Genomic DNA, 23,281 nt, shown 5'->3' with positions numbered 1-23,281 from the left:
TCATTATTTATTTCAGAGAAAGTTGGAAACCACAAAAAAACGTCCTTTGCCCACATGGCCTTAATGAAAATTCTGCAAAATTTAATATTTCGAACAAATAAAAATGCGATTCAAAAGAAATTAAATCTAATGAAATTCTTTTAAATATTATAACAATTGATTTTTAGAACTTATTTATGCGTCCCTACTTTACAGTAACCAAAATTTTAAACTTTGAAAATTTTTTGACCAAATAAAATTTAAAACAAAAATTCAGTGTAATAAAAAGAATTGACATTAAAAATATCTGATTAAATGTAAATTTACTTGCGATATGCTTAAATGAAAATTCGACTTAAAATTATTAAGTAGTTCGGTTGAGTAGAAATGCAATTAAAAACAATTCAATTAAATGTAAGTTTGGTAATTGGCTTTTAGATCAATTAAATATGTTAATATAAAGGAAAATTCTGCTAATTGCGACAATTGAGGGTAGATGCTTTTTTAGAAAATGAAAATTTTATCAACTGTAGAATATATTATGATATAATTATATTACAATTAAACAGGTAAATGGTGTGGTACTAGTAGCAAGATGCCATCTAAATGCATCAGCCCTTATAAAAGGAATTCCAGGACCAGTTTTTAAAATCATTGTTTTCAGGTAAGAAATATTAATTTTTTGTGGATAATATTAAAAAAAAAATTAAATTAGGGTCAATGCATCAGATTTTAGTCATTGTGGTCTATTTTTAGAAAAATTTTATAATCCTTAATAATAATTTTTGATATTATTATTATTATTATTATTATTATTATTACGAATTATAATCTCTAAATTTTAATTGGTGAGAATTCGATCATTAATTCAAATTAATAATCATTTTCACTAATTTTTTTAATAAAATAATACTATATAGTATTATTTATTTTATTATTAAATATTTCATTTAGTAATTTGTTTTTTATGCTCAAGTTTTAGTGAAAAATGACTAAAAATTAGTAAAAAATTTCACTAATTTAAATTAATGAACGAATTCTCACTAATTAAAAATTTATAAAGTAAAATTTTTCTAAAAAATAGTCCAGCAATTACATTTGATGAAATATAATGACCATAAGAAATACCTCGAGAGAAAAATTAGTAATTGTACACCAAAGAGAAATAAAATATTTACTTTAAGCAAACAGAGCTTTTATTCAGTGTTTTATTTGAAAATAAAAAGGAATTGAATAGCTTTTAGTTGATCTAGCTATACTATTCTATATGTAAAGTAAGAAGCCGCGAGCAACGAGTGTGACGAATGCGACTATTCGTTTTGTGCTTTGTAATAAAAGAGAACTGGTGTACATTACCAGCTATATAGAGTTGTTCAATCAGGGACATTGTATCACCCCTTTTCATATGCTCTCAAACTCAAATATGACTCAAATAAAAGAAAATAATTTGAAATTTAATATTTAAAAAAAAAAAATTCATTTACCATCCAACCGTATGTTGGCGCATTTAATAACTTGAAATAAAAAAATAATAGAATAAAATGTAGGTTTATTTCTTTTTTTAATGACCTTTTTAATTAATTTATTATTTAATTAATTAATAATTTTATTTTTTTTTACATTTTTTGGGATATTAAAAAAAATATTTTTCATTGTAATGGAATATTAAAAATTTATTTTTTCTTTTTATTTAGGAAAGCTGGCCGAGACGATCTTTCAGTGAGACCGATTACTCATTTTCCACCTTCTTTAGACGATGAGGTAATAAAGCTTTTTCATAATATGTGACGCCGCACGAGAAAAGGTACCTATCCCTGAAATAACATTAGGCTCAGTTTTCCGTGTATAGTGCACGGAAAACTGAGCCTAATGTTATTTCAGGGATAGGTACCTTTTCTCGTGCGGCGTCACATATATATTTATATTTTTTACTTGCAAATTATTAGAAACATTAAATTGTTGAAAAAATTTTTTTTATAAGTAACAAATTGTCAAAATTTTAATAGTTTTTATTATTTAAAAAAATTTAAATTTAATTTCCATTTAAAATTGGAAAATAAAGAGAAATAAGTAAAGATATAATGAAAAACAAAAAATTATACACGTCTGATTTTATTTATAAAAATAATATAAAAATAAAAATATATTAATAAAATAAAATATATTAATAAAAATAATATTTAAGTATCACCAAATATTTTTTAAATGAAAATTTAACAATTTTTAATTGTTTTTACAGGCAACATTCAGCCAATATAAAGGTGTACGAATTGTATCAATTAAAAAAGTAAGTTATAAAAATTTTTAAATATACATTTAAAAAAAGAATTTATTTGATTCAAATAACCAGTTACTTGACTATTTATCAAATAAATATTTTTAATATCAAATAATTGTTATTTGATACAAATAAATATTTTTTTGATAAAGTCAAGTAACTGATTATTTGAATCAAATAAATTTTTTTCAGTGTAATTTTGTTTAGAACTGTATATAAAAACGAAAGATTGAGAATTGAAAAATTCGATATTTTTAAAAATAATTTTTAATTCCATAAGAATTGAATATCCAAAGTGTAATTGCAATGTAAATAATAAATAAATAAATATTGGAGAATGTAATTAGTGTACCGAAAAAAAAAATTTATTGATTATTTGTAGTAGGAAGTTTCAAAATTTTGACATTATAATATACATGTAAATATCTATATTTCTTTAAATATTTAATCTGAATATTTACTTAGGGCCACTACGGTTTAGGCATCATGATTATCGAAGGCAAACACGCAGAAGTGGGACAAGGAATTTTCGTCTCGGATATTCAAGAAGGAAGCGCAGCGGAGATAGTAAGAACCTCATTTTGACGTTAATCTTAATTAACTCTATATACCAACATGGGAATTAATTTCAAACAACAGAGAGTTTGTGAATTTTTCACTAATCCAATGCATATATACAGTTCCTTAAGTTAATTCTCCTCTATAAGTGCTTTCAATATCCATTTAAATTAAAATAACAAAAATTTTTAGCAATATGTAAAATTTTTCAATTATTTCTACTGTAATTAATTTCTATCCAATTAATTAATTTAAAAAAAAAAATTAAAAAACAATGTTTTTCAATTAGAAAAACCTAAATTTTGGGAAAAAAATATTAATCATTTTAATTAAATTTTCCAGGCTGGATTACAAGTTGGAGACATGATTTTAGCTGTCAATATGGATTGTTTACTTGGATCCACCTATGACGAGGTAAATACAAACTTGATAAATTGTTTTAAACCAAAAAAAAAAAAATTCATTCTATTTTGAAAATTAAATTTTAACAATTCTTTTCTACTAAATATTTTTGTCTTATTTTTTTTATTTAATTTTTTACGCCCAAGAAGTAAGTTATAAACAGAACTTGCAAATAAACTAAAAAAAAATATTTGGACAAATAAATTTCATCAATTTCAAAATCGAAATGGTTTCCATCTTCAGGGAATTCATCAAAAGTATGAAAAATTATTTAAATACCAAACCAAAAAAATGCAAATAAAAAAAATAAAATAGAATATGAATAAATTACTCAATATAAAATTACAAAATCTTACCTAAAATTAAAAAGTTAAAATTACATTGTCAATAAATAAACACAAACGTTGGAGAAATATAGAGTTTGGAATCAAAAACCAAAACAAAATAGAAAATAGCAATAAATAAACAAATAAAAAAAACCAAAAACTGATACTGAACAATAAATTGAATGGAATTTAAAAAATTTTAATTATTTCAAAAAATATTTCTAAAATGGTAAAAATATATTTTTTTTAAATTTTAACAATATATAATAATTTTAAATTTTAAGTAACGCCAGAAATAAAATTAATTTAGATAGGTTGAAATTTTAACTGTTCCTGACCTTATAATAAACTAGAAAAAACAAATAATTTGAAATGAAAAGAAAATAATTTCTCAATATCAATGTTAATAGGCAACAAATCTTTTGAAAAACACCGAGGGAGTCGTTAATCTCACAGTGTGTAATCCAAACCAAAGTAAAGTTGCTCAAGAAGAAGAAGCTAGACAAAAGGCCATCAAAGAGGGCAAGGATCCAACTAAAATTGGTAATTTTGAAAAAACAAACATGACAAATTATCAATAAACACTAAATAAGAGCCTTTTTATTTTCCAAATGAAATCACTTTCCAAAATATTATTTATACGAGAATTTTGCTGATATTTAATCGAATTTTCATTTAACCGAATTATTATTAAAAATACGAATTTTCTTTTATTCGAAATAGTCCATTTAACCAAATTGTTACTGCGCTGAATTTTTATTAAACCAAATTTGGCTAATTGAAAATTAGACTAATTTGGCGATAATTTACATCGGCAAAGTTCACAATACGTTTATGATCAACGATTGAAAAAAAATATTTTTTCATTTAGAAAATAATAAAATAAAAAAAAATAAAAATTCGATTAAATGACAATTTGTTAAAAAAAATATTATCGGCTGTTTGTTTAATTTGAATATTCGATAAAATAACAATTTCATTTACCTAATTATTCATTAGTTTACTTTTTTTTTGTTAAATATTACAAAAAATAGTGTTTAAAGAATTTTTATGCGTCCCTTTATTTCTTTATTTTTTTTTTTGATAAAGAAAATTAATTACGACAGAATGTATGATAATAATTCGATTTTACAGAAATTCCCAAAGAGCCAGAAAAGCCAAAGGAACCAGAAGGATCCAAAGATCCAAAAGACTGTGCCATTGCTATTGGAAAAGATACCACAATTGAATTTCCAAAAGACAAAGACAAACCAATTGGTTTCACTGTTATCGGAGGAAATGATTCGCCTGTTGTGAGTTAAAATCGATATTTTTGCAAATAATTAAAAATCATTTTTAAAAATAGCATTTTTTAATTCGACTATTTTTTGAAAATTTGTAATAACGCAATTTTTTTTATATTAAAATGAAAAAAAAAATTTCGGTTAATTCTTTTTTAGAATGGAGTTTTTGTACTCGATGTATATCCGGATGGAGCAGCCGGTAAGGATGGCCGTTTACAACCAGGAGATCGAGTAGTAGAAATTAATAAAGAAAGTATGAAATCGATAGAACAAGAGAGAGCTTATCAAGCCGTTCTAAAAATCGTTAATGGACCTGTAAGTATAATTCTTTTACTGATTTAAAAATACGAATTATATTCTTATATTATATTCTAATTATATTTTTATATGAAATGTATGAATATTTTCCATACTAAATATGAAGGAATTTTTATGTTATCGATTTAAAAATTATTCAATTTTTATTTTGTAGAATTTTGTAAATTGAATTTTACAATGAGTCTAATTTCCATATCGAAGCATTTTTATTTAACTAAATTCTAATTTAATAGAATTTCTAATTTTTCAAATAATACAATTTCCATTTAACATAATTTATGTCTAGCTAAATTTTCATAAAAAATAATTTTTATTTAACGGAATTCTTCTTCAGGGTGGCGATAATTTTTATAATTTTAAATTCCCGGTCAAAATTTTGTAAATAATTTAATTTTTCACACAAAAAATGACTATGTTTCTAAAAAATTCATAAATTTTTTATTTTTTAATATTAATTCTTCTAATAAATTTTAATAATGCACTACTACAAAAAAGTAATTAGATACTTATTTTAAAAATACATTTTTTTGAGAAATTAGTGCAACAAGATGTAATAGACGATATAAATTTTTAGAATATCTGAAAAATTGCCGGTTTAACTATGAAATTCCCGGTTATTTCCCGGTCACATTTTAAATTCCTGGTCATTTCCCGGTTTCCCGGTTATATCACCACACTGCTTCTTTTATTAAATTTCTATTTATCGGAATATTCACTTAACAGTATTAAATTAACAAAATTTTAATTTAATAGAAATTCTATTAAGCTGAATTTTTAAATTGAGAGAATTTCTATTTCACTGAAACTACCATTTGACCGAACTTTCACTTGTCCGAATTGTCATTTAATAGAACAATTATGTTAAATGTGAATTCAGTTAATAAAAATATTGTCAACTAAATATTTGGATAAATAGAAATTCGATAAAAGAACTATTCTGTTAGAGGAAAAATTTTTATTATGAAAATTTTCTAAACATATAAATTGTGTTAAATGGAAATTGTTTTATTTGAAAATTCAATGTATTTATTACTACTATACAAAAATTCAATTAAATAGAAATTCCATTAAATCAGAATTTATTTAAATAAAAATTTTTCAATATGAAAATTAGGTTTATTATAAAATCAATTTTATAAAATTCTGCTAAATAAAAATTCGATATTTTTTAATACTCCACAAAAATTTCGACAGGTAAAGAATATTCATGCGTTCCATTAACATATTCAATTTTTTTTCATAATTTCAATCATTTTTCCTTATTAAAATAATCGAAAAAATATTAATTTTTCAGATCCACATGATTGTACATCGAGATCCAAAAGCCGTGGAGGAATTCGATGTTGATCTTCAGAAAAAATCTGGCAAGGGATCTGGACTTTGTTTGATAGGTTATAAAAGTGGAAAGGGCGCGTACGTTTCAGAAGTGGTGAGTTTATAAAAAAAAAAAACAACCCCAACTAAATTTCCCAAACAATAATAATAAATATAAAATTTTCACATTACTTTGAAAAATTAAAGCGGGATCTATATTCATTACACGGACGGAGAATTTTGATCGTGACAACGTTTTTTTTAATTTTTTAATCGAATAACACAAAAATCTTGAAAATATGACTTCGAGTTCTGGCCGTCGATATGAACGCCAATTTTTCTAACTGACTCCCTAGACCTCGGAGTAAGACGTTGTCACGTCAAAAAATACAACTAAATTTTTTGTAATAAAATTTTTTCAATACATTAAAATATTTACCTTAATAACGAATTTTCAACTTCAAGGAGATTCTTTCAAACTAAATAGCCCTCGGAGATCCCTATTTTCAAGTTAAATTTCCATTCAGAAAACGTGAAAAATAACCGTAAAAATAGACCGAGTTCTAAAAAGTTTGTGTGAATTGTGTGTCCTTCAAAGATATCTCTTTTTTTACGTTTGCCCTTATCTTTGAAGTACGTGACACCGCAAGCCATCGAGAATAGAATCTGCAATAAGAAAAAAAATTTTATTTACTTTAAATACGATTTTTTTAAAAATATTAAATACTTTTAAATTCTCATTGAATAAATTTTATTCAATGGGGATCTTTTTTCCCTTCAAAGGATAAATTAAAAATTAATCTAAAATGAGAAAAAAAATTCCAAGACAATTTTATTTTTCTCTAACAATATAAAATCTTGAAAACTAATTGGACTCTAAAATATACGAATAAAATTCAAGGCTTTTTTCATGGTTTTTTCCCGGTTTTCAAAAAAAAAAAATTCAAGATTTTCTAAATTGAGATTTTTTTTTTTGTTTTACACAAGTTTCAATTAAAAAGAAAATCAAATCGCAAATTTTTAAAAAAAATTTCAAATTTGAATTAAAAATTCAAGGTGAATTCAGGTTTTTTGAAAAAATAACAATTTTTTTTGACAATTTCAGGTGCCCGGTGGTTGTGCCGCGGAAAGTGGGAAAATAGTAAGAGGCGATCGAATAATTGCAGTTGGCGGACAAGACATTCGTGAAATACCAGTCGAAGAAATTGCTGTTCACGTAAAAATTTCCAATCCAGTGCAATTAAAACTTGCACGATATAAAGTCAAGTAACATGCTACATAGTTATTTTCCATGAAACACCATCCGCGAACTATAAAAATCAACAATTTTGATATAACAAAGAAAAAAAAAGAAAAAGAAAGAAGGAGGCGAAATCTCGCAAACAAACTTTAGAAACTAATAAATAATTGGACTATATAGATCAGTATTCATATTAGCAATGATAAAAAAGAAAAAAGGCGTGCCACGCAATGACTGGCAAAAAAAATGTGCGCTAAAATTTTGCCACATTAAAAAATATTAGAAAAAAAAAAAAATGGGCAAAATAAAAATCACAAAAAAAATGACGAAAAAAAAATAAAACACAAGGAGAGAAACTATTAATATATCGCTTTATAAAGCTCTTAACTCGGTTCTAACATATGTGATAATTGAAATAATGAATTAACGTGTTAATTAAAAAAAAAAAAAAAAAAAAAAAAAGATAACCAAATAAAAATGGAAGTTATCGACATAAAAAAAAAATTTCAAAAAAAATTATAAATCATAACGAATTTCACGTTAAATGCTATTATTATATATAATACTATTAAGAAGTTTACCAATTTATACCTCGATTTTGAAGCGCATTTTGTAGCCAGTCGTTGTAATTAGTACTATTAGAGGTTCGCAAAAAAAAGTGTATTTAAAGTTTAAACGAGGAACAAGTTTTTTGTCAGAATTTCTAGAAAAAAACATGTCCATTTTATATATACCTATAATATTGAATGTAGCAATCCTAAACATTCATCTCCCCTCCCCCAATCACAAAAAAATCATAGTTCTATTTCAATCTCTATCAAAGTTAAGGAATTGAGAGATTTGCTCGAGTATAATATATGTAAAAAAAAAAAAAAAAACAATTTCTTTGAGAAAGTGAAAGTCGACTGAAAATTCTGCCAAATAAAAAAATACGTAAACGGATTTTAAGGGATAATTAAAAAAAAAATTCTATTTTAATTAAATATTTAAATAAATTTTAAAAAAATAACTTTTCGAAATAATTTTGCAGAAAAATAGATTTTTTATGCGGGCTGTAATGAAATACTTGGAACTTTATGCATTCGAGTATAGAAATAAAATTTTTTTAAATATTTTCTAGATTTTAAATTCTTAATTTTAAACAAAAAATATGTATTTATTTTATTTAAAAAAAAAAAAAAACAAAAGTTTCTCAATTATTTTTCAATAATTATTTTTTATTATAAATTTTAAAAATAAATCAATTAAAATTTGGACAATTAATATTTTAGATCAATTAAAATTTAAATCAATCAAAATTTTGATAAATTACAATTAGTACAATAATTTAAAACTTTAATCGATTGAATTTGCATTTAATTAAAATTTTAAATAATACATTTATTTTGACCAAAAAAAAAATTTTGAATTTATTAAAAGTATAGAATCACATGAAATTTAAATAAAAATTTAGATTGAATTGAAATTTGTAATTAAAATTTGAATCAAATAAAATTTAATTAAATTTAATTGTATAAAGTTCCTGATTTTAACAATTATTATTTTCTATTGCAAAAAAAGATAAAATTGAAAAATATGCAACTAAACAAAATTTTTTCGAAGTAAAATAAAAATAAACTGTGAAATTTACTGAATGCTAGTTTATGCAACTAAAAAAATAATTTGAAGTGAAATAAAAATTAAATGTGGAATTTACAAAACTTGAAAAAAAAAATTGAAATTAGAATTCCCCTCCCCCCTCCCAAAAGAAAGAAAAAAAAGGAATTGAAAAGAAAATATTTAAAAACAGAGAAAAAGGCAGTTTTGTCCGTCCGATCGTTCACGCAAATTCTGTCCACTAAAGGGGAGAGAGACCAATAAATATCGAAAAATCCGGGACTGTCCCAAATTTCTAACTTTTTATATAATATAGAATCTTGTTTTTTTGTACGATAGAGTATAACTTTTTTAATAATTGGGTGTTTTATAAAAAAAAAAAAAAAAAAAAAACAACGACGACCCGGACGCTTGATTGATTCCTAAAAACGGTCCTTTTGTGGATCAGTTCGTCAAATAATCTGCCTATCTCTTTGTGAAGTTTCCCTTTTTGAAAGAAGCCAAAAAATCATTTACTTACTTATCATCTCAAAAGTTAACTTTCACTCTCTCTCTCTCTCTCTCTCTCTCTCTTTCTCTTTCTTCAACTTTTTTTTAATATATATTTACATTTACTTTATTCACAATTTCGATTATCATTATCATTATTATTATTATTATATAATATTCAATTCTTGCCTTAAGAAACTGGCTGCATTTATTAAAGTCGATTTTTGTTATTGATAAATATATAGATATAATATATAAATTAGTTGTAATTTTATTAATTGTTATAGATAAAGAGAAATGTTTTTAGTACAAACAATAACTGTGAGAAAAAACAATGATTTTAAGTTCAAAATGAATGCTTTTTTCAAATTTTTATTTCTAATTTTTAATTTTTTTTTTATTATAGTTAAAAAAATATAAAAAAATTTTTTTAAATATTAAAATTAATTAAGAATTTATTGTATAATTTATTTATATTTCAATGTAATTGAAAAAAAAAATTTTTCATTCTGAACTTTCATATTAGAGTTTTTTCTCACTTTGTAATGCTGTTGGAATGTTTTTATTATTCAGGTGTCAGAAAGTATTGAATGCAAAATAATTATAATTTATTTATAGAGCAAAGCTCTTATTTAATGTGCATTTATCTTGGTCCAAAAATCGATTTTCAAAAAGTAAAATTATAATCAACTTAATTTCATTATAAACTTAAATTAATTAAAATATTATTTAAATTAACAAATAAAAATATTGGATTATTTCATAAAATTGCCAACAGCAAAATGTAAAAATTGCAAAAAAAAAGTTTAAATTCATAAAAATTTGATAAAATTTCAATTTTAATACCTATTTTATTCTCAAATTAATTTTTAAAAAAATAAAAAAAACTTTCGAAAAAGAAAATTACTCGACATACATTTTTTTTAGAGTCGGAAAATATAAAAAATAAATATATATTCAAAATATAAATTAAAATAAAAAAATTTTAATTAAATTTCAAATAAAATATTTTTTCAACTACTTGAGTTTTTGATTTAAAGAAACTCGAACAAATTAAAAGTTCTCTTCTAAGTCAAAAAAAAAAAAAAAAAAACGGTTTTTGAGACCAATCTAAAAAAACATATATATCGTTTCTAGTATGTATTACTTTTATCATCTAAAATTAGTACCATGAAAATATTTATAAAGAATCGTTCGTAAAAAACGTTTTTTCGAGAAAAAAAAAAGTTGTAAATTTAGCGAAAGTTTATGAGCATTGCCTAAAGTCCGTCGTACTATAGTGATAGCAGAGCTTTAAAAAGGCGATTTTAGCCATTTTATCAGAAAAAAAAAAATTCTACGTTCGTTGCGGAAGTAAAAAAAAACCTAAAAAAAAGAAATCTTTTTAAAAAAAAGACGAGTATTATTATATTTACTTCCGAGAAAAAAAAGGGAACACGAGAGGATTCCGATGTAAATGCGGATTCTCTTAATATTTAAAAAGTAGTTTTTTCCGCGTATCCGCGCTGGTAGAGTAAAAAAAATTGATAATTCAGTGATAAAATTATTCAATAACATTTTAGTATGTATTTAATATTAATAATATACCTTAAATATATTTATGAGCATGGATTTGAGAAACATGTCTAGAAAAATTATATTATTAAACAGAATCATGTTTATGGATCCAGAATTTTAGATATTTATGTCCTTAGATGAGTTACTGTATATTAAATATGCAAAATAAATTCAATGACTATTTAGCATTAATTAATTTTTAAATAATAAAACTTTTTAAACATTAACCCAATTTTAACTTTCTCTAATCATCTATATTTACATTGAAAATTTATTCTTAGAATTAGAATAATTCTTTTCCGAAAAATGCAGTTGCATCCTCTTTCAATTATACTTAAGATATTTACAATTTATATATATATATATATATATATATATAAAACACACACACAATTTATCTCTTATTTTGACAAAAATATAATTCATGAATAAAATAAAAAATTAAATATATATTAGGAACAAAATTGTAACTCATCTAATTTTGCCTTAGTTTTTCGTGAAAAGGAAAAAAAATGCGGAAACCAGCGCGGACAAGTCGCTGGATTAATTATTATATATTATATATTATGTAAGACTTTGTGAATTTTCAAAATGAAATTATTATAAATATTTAATGAATTGTCGAAACGTATTTAAATAGTAGTTTTATCTTTATGAAAAAATTCATGTCTTCCAAAGGCAGAAAATAATTTTTTTCGATTGAATAATATAAATATTCGTGATCATTCCATTTATATAAATATAATTCTTCATTTCTATTGTTTTTATTTTTTTTTTGGCAAATTAAATAAAGAGGAAAAACTACCAAAAAAAAGAAACTAATGAAAAATTTGCTTATTCGGGAAAAAATTTCTGCATTTGAAGGACATTTATTGAATCGAAACCTTATAAAGTATATCTTATATAGGCACCTGTATATTTGTATTGGAAATTCAGAAATTGTAAATTAAATTCGGCTGTCACCTATTATTAATTTAGAGAAATATAGAATGTAAGAGAAAAAAGAAACTTTCGAAACCGAATAAAACAATTCATAAAGTATTATATTGTTTTACTAATTTGTTTAATTATTATTTTCTTACACTCGAAGAACTTAATATATTTATTTCAAATATAAATTTTATTTGTCGTTTTTTTTTTTATTTTAACAAAATTTAATTGGTTAATGAATATTTTATTTTAAATAATTGTTATTAAATATTAAATTCATTTTATTAATTTTGTTATGAGAATAATTCTATAAGAATATTATCAAGATAATTTATTTCGAATATTTCAGAATCAAACTAATTGTAAGACAAATTTTCAAAATTTTATTTAAGTAGGAGAAATTTCTAAAAAAAATTCTTAAAGTTCCATTTTTATAATTTTTTTTCAATTCTGATTTAAGCAATTTATTCAAATTAAAATTTTTGTCATAGTTTTGAATTTTGATGGTCAAAAAAATTTAATCAAGTTTTACAGTTTTTTAAATAAAAATTTTTTAAAAATAATAATAATAATTTTTGAAGCGTTAAAATTGAAATTTTTTTAGAAATAATTGAATTTCAAAAGATTTTTTGTTAATTTTCAGACAATAATTAAATATTAAAGTATTAAAAATAATTTATCAAAATAATTTTAGAAAACTTTTTTTCAAAATTAATTGAATTTCCAAAGATTTAAAATTTAGATTTTTGAAATTAATTGAACTTCAAGTGATTTTTAATTTTAAATTTTTGATGATTTCACTAAAAAATTTATTAGAAATTGCAGATGAAAATACAATAATTTGAAAACCATTTTTAAGTGAAAAATAGTTTCAGATAGTTGAATTTTCGAATAATATTATAAAAATCATTAAAAATAATTGAAACTTTTGCAAATAATAAAAATTTCAAGTGATTTTGAATTAAAAATGTTTTGCTAATTTTTTAAAAATTATAAACAATTATTTAATTTCATAAAAAATTTTAATTGAAAAATAGTTTAAGATAATTGAATTTGTGAAAAATTTCATTAAAATTATTAAAAATAATTAATTTAGTGAAGAATGTTAGACTAAAAAAAATTTATTTTGTTTAAATTTTTTTTTTAATGTAAAAATTAGTCGAATAAGTCGCATTTTATTAAAATAAATCAAAAAAAAAAATTCAGAAAAAGTCGTATAATCTGAGGCCTGAATTTGCGGATTTAATATTTCAAAAATAAATAAAATGTAAAAAATATCTTTTTAACATTCCGGGGATTTAAAAGGACACAAGGTTACAGATTTTAATTTTTTTAAAAAAAATAATTCAATATTTTTTAACGTTTTAAAATTTTTTTTTTACCAAATTTCAATGAATCATTTATTAATAAAAATTGTAATCGATCAAAATTTAAATTAATTCTAATTACAATTTAATTAAATTTTATCACATTAAAATGATCTATTTAATATAAGTTTTAATTTCAATTTCAAGTTATCGAACTTTCAATCAAATGTTAATTTTTATTGTTAAAACGAAATTTATTAATTTAATTTATCTAAGGAATAATCAATTTAAGTTCAAAAATCAAAATTTTTATTAATTTATTTTTTAAATTATCTGAATTTCAATTAATTTTTAATTTTTAATTGATTTAATTTCAAAATTATGTAAAATTTCAATTTATGGATTTTTTTAGTGATTGAATTTTTCAAAAATTAAATTAACCTCAATTTTATTTTATTTATACTTCAATCATTGGTGGAAGAATTAAATTAATTATCTTTTTATTTGCTTTTTCTATAAAAATATTCTTTGGGAATTTCTATAGAAAATTTCATATGTAAAAAATTTTTTTTTTGTAGTGACAAATTAATGTGGATGTATTAAACTGTTTTGCGCTTTCTCGTCTTGACATTTTTTTTCACTCATCAAATTGTAAAAATTATTTGAGTAAATGCTTTGTTAATTTTTGCAAGAAACTTGTACATATTTATATCATAAACTTTATCATTTTTATTATTACTGTTAAATATTTATTCTTACCGGCTTTAGACTTTAACGTTTAAATACAATTTTTTTTGGTTATGTGCAGGTTTAAACATATGCCGGCCGGCATTAAATTTTTATAAGGCTTTTCTTCAATAGCATCCCAAAGTTGAATCCTTGCACAGAAGTCGACATTGATGTGAACGGTGCTGACGCCATATTTCCACAAATCTTTCGACTTCTGTGCAATTGGTATACACATTCGTTTTCCCCCAATTTTCATAATAATTATTAATAAAATAAAAATGTTTTATTATTACGATTTGAATTATATGCGTATTTACCTGTATTTTTTAACACTGGGATGATAAACTTTTTAGGTTGAGTTTCCGTGTCAGCAAAATTTTATCGAAATGTACTAATTTTCTTCCTGCCTGCCAATAAACTTATATTATTTATTGATAATTTAGATAATTCTGAACCTGATTACAATTAAATATATATAATTCACTTCATGATACAACTAAGATTAAAAGATTAAATTTTCTCAAACATAAAATGGTTCTTCTACTGACGACGCCATTTGCAATGAGCAGAATGTGCAGTAATGCCAACCCAAGATTACAAAACTAAATTTTTTCACTTCTACCAACATAACGTGCTCCCAAGTACAACATTCAATTTGAATTTACAACAATTATAAATTAATTTTAAGTTTATTATACATTATTATTATTATTATTATTATTATTATTTATTCCTCATTTATAATACCATTTTACTTTTTAGAAATATTAAAAATCTCATTTTAATTTCTTTGACAAAAAAAATCTCACATCCATTCAAAATATCGCGCCTTTTGTATAAAACCGGAAGTTGTATACAAGAATTACGTATTATACGCAAAATTAAATTCGAAGAAAGTTGTTCCCATCTCTGTTGGCATGTGAAGCGACCTTAAAAAATAAACTTCATATTTTACTTGTCCAACTCTGACAAGAATACTAAAAACATTGCACAAGTTGCACGTGGGTGAATTAATATTTTTACTGGAAAAAACATTGTTTCTATTTGTTTTACAACGAAATATTTGTTACTAATTGACAATTATGGGTGAACCGAAAAAAACTGAAACTTGTAGTAAGAACAAAAGAAGACATGAATCCGAAAGTCAAATGGAGGTAAGGTTATGTTTTTTTGTTGCTTTTTTCATTTTTGTCTCAATAACATGTTAGTTAATTAAAAATAATTTATATTAATAAAGAAGCGTTAAAAACACATTTATCTAAATTAAAAATAAAAAATTTAAATTTATTCCCTTATAGATAAAATTTGTCTTACGTACGTAGGTTAACTTTTTTTTTAAAGTTCAATAATTTTGTTTTTTCAAAACATTTTATTTTCGTTCTTGTATTATTTATTTACATATATATAAACAGGCTTAAAAAATGAAAAAAAAATTCCTTTTCTTTAATTTATTAATTAATTAATTCTGTTTATTCATTTGGAAAATCAATTCGATATTAAGTATAATAAAATAAAAATTTTATTTTTTATACTTTCCTCTAGATTGAAGTTGTAAGTGGTGTGGAAGGAAAAGTAAAGACAAAATCTTCAGCAAAAAAATCAAGAAACGTTGGAGGAGATGAATTTCGCAAGGTAAATGAATTTTTACTTATCAATTGTAAAATTTACTTATTTATTTATTTAACGAAAATTCTTTTGTAATTTAATTATTTATAATAATTTCAATGAAATTCTTCACGAATTCAATCAATTTAAACCCATTTTTCAATTAAACATTTTATAAAATTCAATAATTGTCAAAAATTAAAGAAAAAAAAATCAGTAAATAAAACACCAAGAATTTCAATTCAAAATAACTTAAAATTCAACTATTTTCAAAAAATTTTAATTAAAAACCTAAAATTTAATTCTATAATTTTCCATGTAAAACTTTCTGGAAAATAATTATAATTATATAACTCTTCCGAAATTCAATTATTTTTAATAATTTATATATTATTCTTCGAAATTTCAATTTTGTAAAATTATTGTCTGTAATTTAACAAACAAACAAACTAACTCTTCAAAAATTTAATTATTTTTAATAATTTTTATACTTCTTTAAAAATTCAACTATTTAAAAAAGTTTCAAACAATAACTCTAAAATTGTATTGTCAGAAATTGAAAAAAAACTATAGCAGTTTAAATTTGCAGAAAATTTATTTCAAACTTAAAATCTTTTGCAATTCAATTATTAAAAAAAAAATTAATTTAAAAATTTGCAAAACTTAATTATTGTCCGACAAATTTTTAACCATTAAAACTAAAAAAATATACAAAAATTTTAAATTAGAATAAATTGATTAAATGAAACTTCAAAAAAATTTTAAAAATGTAACTTTTAAGAATTTTTTTTAGAAATTTGTTCTACTTAATTAAAATTTCGAAAATTTATTCCAAATAAATTTTCTTGATAATATTCTTATAGAATTATTCTTATTAAGGAATCAATACAATGAATTTAATGTCTAATAACATTAGTTATTCAAAGTAAAATATTAATTAATTAATTATTAAATTTAATTAAAATAAAAAAAATCGACATTTTTTAGAATGTAAATCGACTAAAACGACTTTTTTTTGTGCCTTAAAGTCGATTCAATTCAATTTTTTTAATTTATTTAAAATTAAAAAAAAAAATTATTTTCAAGGTACCCGTACCAGCTCATCGATATTCGCCATTGAAACAAGAATGGATTAAAATTTTCACACCATTAGTTGAACATTTACAACTTCAGGTACGTTTTAATTTGAAAAGTCGTAATGTGGAACTTAGAACATCGCCTGAAACGCCAGATATTTCAAATCTTCAAAAAGGTGCCGATTTTGTGAAAGCATTCATTTCGGGATTTGAAGTTGAAGATGCACTTGCACTTTTACGTCTCGATGATCTTTTTGTTGAAAGTTTTGAAATTCAAGACGTTAAACCATTGAAAGGTGATCATTTATCGAGAGCAATTGGTAGATTAGCGGGTAAAGGTGGAAGGACAAAATTTACAATTGAAAATGTTACAAAAACAAGAATTGTATTAGCCGACTCGAAAATTCATATTCTCGGTTCATATCAAAATATTCAACTTGCGAGACGAGCAATTTGTAATTTAATCTTGGGTAGTCCACCATCGAAAGTTTATGGTCAATTGAGAAATGTTGCGAGTAGAGTGGCTGAAAGATTTTAGAGACAACTTTAACAAAAAACAAAAGGTAGAAAGAAAATTATATAAAATATTATTATTAAGTTTTCTAGGATAGTTTGAAATCAATTAAATTAATAGGAATGTTTTTCTAAAAATGAATTTTGAAAAATTCAATATAATTTAATTTTTGTTTAAATTCTGTACAATTTTTTGCAAATCTATAAAAGAATTTGATATTTATATTTGCGAGGTACTTTATTTAAAACTAATCTTCCATCGTAACTCAACGATGCAAAAGTCCATGGATCTGCCGATGACCATTCAACAGCATAGACACTATCCTCGTGTTCTTCAAATCTACCAACAACTCCGTCTTCAAGTCTGAAAATAACAAAATTTTTTATTTCAGATTATTTTTTCTTTTTTGAAATTCTACTATTTTAAATATTTTTGTAAAAAAAAATCTTTAAAACCAAAATAGTAAATTAAAAATATTTAATTTTAAGCAAATTTTGATCAAAACATATTAATTCATATTTTAGAAAAAAATATATAAAAAAGAGTGTAAAGACGTTTGACACAAAAACTTTAAAATTAACTTGCATAATTATAATAAAATAATAATCTCGACTTTAAAATTAAAATAACGAAGTAAACTCGTAAAATTTTAGAAAATCATTGTCAAAAATGTACTATTAGAATATTTAAAATTATTTCTACAAAAATATTAAAAATATTAGAATTTTTGAAAAAATAGACTTTGGTCGAAATATAATACAGTGGAACCTCGATTATCCGAACCTCTATTATTCGAACCCTCTATTATCCGAATCGAAAAACATTTTATCCGAACTTCTATTATCCGAACTATTTTTTGGTCTCCCGAATTTTAAATTTTATTTTCTCTATTTATTTTATCATTCAAAGCAAAATAACCAAATTTATGCCAAAAAAAATCTTAAAAATTTCCGAATTTTCTGAGTTTTTAATATATTATTAATTAATATATATTTACATATATGTATATACTTATGTATATTTAAAAACATATGTATTAAGTTAAATATATAGTTCAACTGTACATTTCTTTACTTTAATTATAAAAAAAATTAAAATCTCTATTATCCGAATTTTCGATTATCCGAACCCGGCCTTGCCTAGATTAGTTCGGATAATCGAGGTTCCACTGTAGATTAATTTAAGTTCTTATGGAAAGAATTGTTCTTTCTCATTTATTTATTTAATAATGAAAATTTACTTTTCTTTGGTCGATGTTTCCTCGCCTTGTGTTGATTCTTCTTCTGTTGACACAACGTGTCCAAATGGCTCTGATGATATTGATGCAATACTGCAAAGAATTACTCGCGAATCACTGCTCGATGTTAATACCAATTGATCGTGAAAGCGATTAATTCGAACATTCCAAACCCAATGGGAATGTTCGATTCTTGATATAACGGGTTCGGTGGTCATTCGAATATCCCAAAATTTCATGTAACCATCGTCACCACAAGTGGACAAGAAATATTGACGATTACTGTTGAAATCTAAATCTCTAGATTGAAATTGGAAATTATTTCATTATTATTTATTGAACAAATTGGCACTAAAATTAATTATTTACAATTTTTTTTCTTGTAAATCAATTTTCATGTTTTCTAATTAATAATTGGTAGAATTTATTTATTTTACAAATTGGATAAAATTTCTGATTTGTTTATTTTTTAAAACAATTTTTCTAAAACTTGATTTACAAAAAGAAAAAAAAAATTACATGACTTTTTCACTTTTTTTTTTTATTTGATTAATTTGTGGGTGTAATATTTCAAAAACAATTGAATTTATAATGTAAAAACATTTATCCAAAATTCAATTTATCCAAAATTCAATTTAATTAAATTTTATTCGATTCAAATATTAATTCAATCTAACTTTTAATTTAAATTTTACGTTATTCAACAGTTTACAAATTGTCTTTTTTATTGGTCAAAACAAATTTATTAATTGAAATTTTAATCAAATGCAAATTCAATCGATTAATTTAACAAAATTAAAATTAAAAATTAACAAAATTTAAATCTGTTTTAAAATTAATTGATTAAAGTTTCAAATTGCCGAATTGTAATTTATTCAAATTTTGATTGATTCAAGTTTAAATTTATCTAACATTCAAATTTTCGATGAATATAATTTAATCTTTTTACTTGTTTTCAAAAGAAGTGCTGTTCTTTTTTATTTTTACTTAAGTTAATTTTAAACTTTTTAGAAAATAAATTTGATGAAAAATTAAAAAAAAAACGTAGAAAATTGAAGAAAAGTAAATTCAAAACAAATCACCTAATTATTATTTTTGTTTAATTTAAATTTTAATACCTGACAATTTGAGAATGAGCGTTTGGTATATTCCAGGAAATATCTGACGGATTTCTCAAGTCCCAACCATGAACATTATTTTCGTTTAACGTGACAAACTGATTGCAACTATTGTGTGGATTCCATTTTCCACTTGTAAATTTTGAAGAATTTTTACCTGACGTGCCAACAGTAATTACCTACAGGTACATAGATATTCATTTACAATTAAAATTTTCAACTAAAGGCAATTATTATTTTTTTGTAAATTAAAAATTTTACTCAGGATACATTTTCACCAAATATTCATTGAACAAATAAAACAAAAATTTTTTTTTTTTTTAATACAATTTCAAGTACTTTGCAATATTTACAATATTTTTTCAAATGAAAAATATAACATTTTAAAAACAATAATTAAAAAAAAAAAATTTTTTTGAAAGTAATAGGATTTAAAAATTTTTGTATTACAGAAAATTGAATTCTACACTATATTCGAATTTTTGAAATTATATTTTTTTTTTAAAATGAAACAAAAAATGGTTTTAACAAAAAACAAATTATATTTTTTGTTATCGAATCTTAATAGTTGGAATCAATGTTTTTATTTGTATAAAAGTTTGTTAAATTTCGAAAAAAATGATAAACTTCTTAGAAATGTTTTTAATTTAAAATAATAATTTTAATTCTTTAATTCATGTTCAAAATAATTTTATTTTTCATATTTTGTTTTAAATGGATTATTTTCATTTGAAACATTAAAAAAAAAATGTTTTTAAAAGTCTATTTTGAATAAGAGGAAAATTTAGTTTAAATGAATATGAAAACATTAAATCATTTCTGTTTTAGTTTTTCATTTAAATTAATTTTCCGTTTTCTTTTCAATTTGACGCATGAAAGTTTTTATGGTTCATTTAGGAGTTTTTCCTTCTTTTTTTTTCTTTGTACTTGTAGCACTTTAAATCAAAAGAATTTCATTATAAAAAGAAATGTAAATTTAAATATTTTCTCATCAACTTTTATTTGAAGTATAAAGGATTTCTTTTTCAGAATTCTATTTATTTTTCGTGACACTTTTCCTTTTGAAATAATCGCGCATTCAAAATAATCTTCAAAGAGAGAGAGAGATAAAATTTGTAGTTTTAAATTATTTTTATTTTCACTGACACTTGAAAATATATATTTAGTGTCAGAATTTCTCAAACGTATCGCATAAAATTAAAGAAATTAATTCTTAACAAAGAATCACTTTTTTTGACTCTTTAAATCAGTTTCTGAAATTATTGATATAACAAATTCAGGCGACTTTTTTTTAAATTTAAAAAAAAAAATTTTAACTAAATACATTTGTTTTAATATAAATTGCAAATCTTCTTCAGATCTTGTTTATTTCAATTATTTAACAAATTTTTAACTAAAATTCTTCTCTAATTTAATTATTTTAAAAAATTTTAATGAAATTCTTCACAAATTCAATTGTCTTAAACTATTTTTCAATTAAAATTTTTATGAAATTTAATAATTGTTTATAATTTTTAAAAAAATTAGCAAATAAAATTACCAAAAAATTTTAATTCAAAATCACTTGAAATTTAATTCACTTTTGGAATTCAATTTTTTTTTTTTTATATGATTTCTAATAAATTCTTTATCAACAAAAATTATTAAAAATTTCTCTTATAATTATTGTCTGAAACTTAAGACAATCTTTTGAAATTCAATTATTTTAAAAAATTTCAATTTGAAAGCTTCTAAAATTTTCTATCAAAAATTTTTTGAAATTTAATAACTTCAATTATTACTTTCCTGAAATTCAATTATTTTTAATAATTTTTATAATATTCTTCGTAAATTTAACTATCTGAAACTATTTTTCACTTAAAAAGTTTTAAAATTATTGTATTTTTTTCTGCAATTTCTAATAAATTTTTTAGTAAAGTCATCAAAAATTTGAAATTAAAAATCACTTGAAGTTCAATTAATTTCAAAAATCTAAATTCTAAATTTTTGAAAATTCAATTAATTTTGAAAAAAGATTATCTAAAATTATTTGATAAATTATTTTTAGTAACTGTAAAATTTAATTATTGTCTGAAAATTAACAAAAAATCTATTGAAATTCAATTATTTCTAAAAATTTCAAATTTAACTCATTCCAAAATTATTATTATTTAAAAAATCTGTAAAAAAAATAATTAAGTATCGCCTGAAATTTTTTTGACCCAATTATTTTAAATTGATATTTAAATTATCATACATTACCTGTGGATTATCATTTTTTAGATCCCAAAGTATAAAATTATTATCAACAACCGAAACAGCTTTTGATCCATCACTAGGATGATAAGTAATTATTTTCAAATCATTTCCATAAGGTGTTGTATCAATATCGGCTAATTTTTCAAGTTTTGAATTTTCATTCGAAGATTCATTTATCATTGGCAATTTCCAAAGAGCTCCTTTCATTTGACAAACTCCCTCTTCTTTTAGAAAGAAAATTTAACAGTTAATAATTATTATAATCTAATAATAGATAATTAATTGAGACATAAAATTTTTTTTTTTGTTACGCTAACCATTTAGAGTATTGTAACAAGTGACAAATTTATCAGGATCCATAGAAGATGCTTGTAAAGACCATATTTCACCAATGGGATGTTGATAAACTTGTGTTTTTAAATTTCCCGTTTCTTCATTAAGTTCAACTAAATGCACTTGATTGTTGCTGAATTTTAACGATTGAGTTCCAACCATAAAACGAACAACGTCAGTCTCGGCAGTTTGTGCCGAAAGTGCTCTTGCCTAAGTTAACAATTTTTTTTTTATTGTTTCCATTTAATTATTTTACTTTTATAAAAAAAAATTCAATATTTCCTTCTGGAAAATATTTTATAGAATTTCGTACGTAACATAACCTCAAAAATATGACAATGTTTAATACACAGTAAATTTAATTACATTTACAATTATTTCTTACCTGAAATTCCAGACCGTATATCACAGGATTATCGTTTTCCATTTTTAAACAATTTAAGAATTATTCAATATTTTACATATTTTTCTTTTTATTATTGTTTGACATTCGCTGTTTGACAGCTCCACGCAGTATGCCAACAAATCATTTTCATTCATTTCTCTCTCACTTTCATGAGAGACACTTGAAAATTCTTTATAATTTTTTTTTTAATTTAATTTATTTTTACTATTCACTTGACAAAAAATTCAAAACTATTTTTAGTGAAAAATTATTTTTCTATCAACAAAATATAAATATCTAAAAAAATCGTGCTCTAAATATCGTGCTCCTACAGAATTACAAGATCTAATCAGTAGTGTTTTAGAGATTATCATTATGCAGGCGCAATTTTAAATTGTTAAAGATTTCTATCTTATCGACTCTTGGTAAAATGCCCCCTCTATTTTTACAAGGGCTTGAGTTGTGCGCG

General features: G+C 22.3%; 4 protein-coding genes across 11 annotated transcripts in view; 2 read left to right on the top strand and 2 right to left on the bottom strand.

Moving 5' to 3' along the window:
- LOC127283991 (inactivation-no-after-potential D protein) overlaps positions 1-12,381 on the top strand; it is a 95,112-nt gene extending 82,731 nt beyond the window's left edge. For all 3 annotated transcript variants that reach the window (XM_051309223.1, XM_051309222.1, XM_051309224.1), the window contains 10 exons: positions 549-643; positions 1,674-1,740; positions 2,219-2,266; positions 2,723-2,824; positions 3,158-3,229; positions 3,954-4,086; positions 4,678-4,835; positions 4,983-5,141; positions 6,439-6,573; positions 7,564-12,381. In XM_051309223.1, the coding sequence (XP_051165180.1) occupies positions 549-643; positions 1,674-1,740; positions 2,219-2,266; positions 2,723-2,824; positions 3,158-3,229; positions 3,954-4,086; positions 4,678-4,835; positions 4,983-5,141; positions 6,439-6,573; positions 7,564-7,728 (1,134 nt within the window). In that variant the 3' untranslated portion in view covers positions 7,729-12,381. The remainder of the gene's footprint in view (positions 1-548; positions 644-1,673; positions 1,741-2,218; positions 2,267-2,722; positions 2,825-3,157; positions 3,230-3,953; positions 4,087-4,677; positions 4,836-4,982; positions 5,142-6,438; positions 6,574-7,563) is intronic.
- Positions 1-14,869, bottom strand: part of LOC127283992 (putative ankyrin repeat protein RF_0381) — a 316,254-nt gene extending 301,385 nt beyond the window's left edge. For 5 of the 6 annotated variants that reach the window (XR_007843415.1, XM_051309234.1, XM_051309225.1 and 2 more), the window contains exons 1-2: positions 14,624-14,869; positions 6,898-7,124 (exon numbers count right to left, since the gene is read on the bottom strand). The gene's annotated coding sequence lies outside the window, so the exon portion shown is untranslated. Of the gene's footprint in view, positions 1-6,897; positions 7,125-14,336; positions 14,529-14,623 lie in introns of those variants that run through there. The other variant, XM_051309227.1, reaches the window with a different exon arrangement.
- A 381-nt stretch (positions 14,870-15,250) lies between these two features.
- Positions 15,251-17,725, top strand: LOC127283933 (RNA-binding protein pno1). Its single transcript, XM_051309076.1, has 3 exons — positions 15,251-15,460; positions 15,849-15,938; positions 16,998-17,725. Exons 1-3 carry the CDS (start codon positions 15,389-15,391, stop codon positions 17,523-17,525), a joined length of 690 nt encoding a protein of 229 aa, XP_051165033.1. The 5' UTR covers positions 15,251-15,388; the 3' UTR covers positions 17,526-17,725.
- LOC127283932 (EARP and GARP complex-interacting protein 1) lies at positions 17,625-23,148 on the bottom strand. The gene is made up of 6 exons (XM_051309075.1): positions 22,813-23,148; positions 22,412-22,637; positions 22,098-22,318; positions 19,857-20,035; positions 18,742-19,038; positions 17,625-17,864 (listed from the first exon to the last, which is right to left on the bottom strand). The coding sequence occupies exons 1-6, from the start codon at positions 22,852-22,854 to the stop codon at positions 17,702-17,704; spliced, it is 1,128 nt and encodes a 375-aa protein (XP_051165032.1). The 5' UTR covers positions 22,855-23,148; the 3' UTR covers positions 17,625-17,701.
- Between the last annotated feature and the right edge of the window lie 133 nt (positions 23,149-23,281).

Source organism: Leptopilina boulardi, unplaced genomic scaffold, assembly GCF_019393585.1.
Source record: "Leptopilina boulardi isolate dan_hultmark-lab unplaced genomic scaffold, ZJU_Lbou_2.1 LbouV2_316, whole genome shotgun sequence".
Taxonomy (NCBI): domain Eukaryota; kingdom Metazoa; phylum Arthropoda; class Insecta; order Hymenoptera; family Figitidae; genus Leptopilina; species Leptopilina boulardi.
This window is presented reverse-complemented; position numbering and strand designations above follow the sequence as displayed.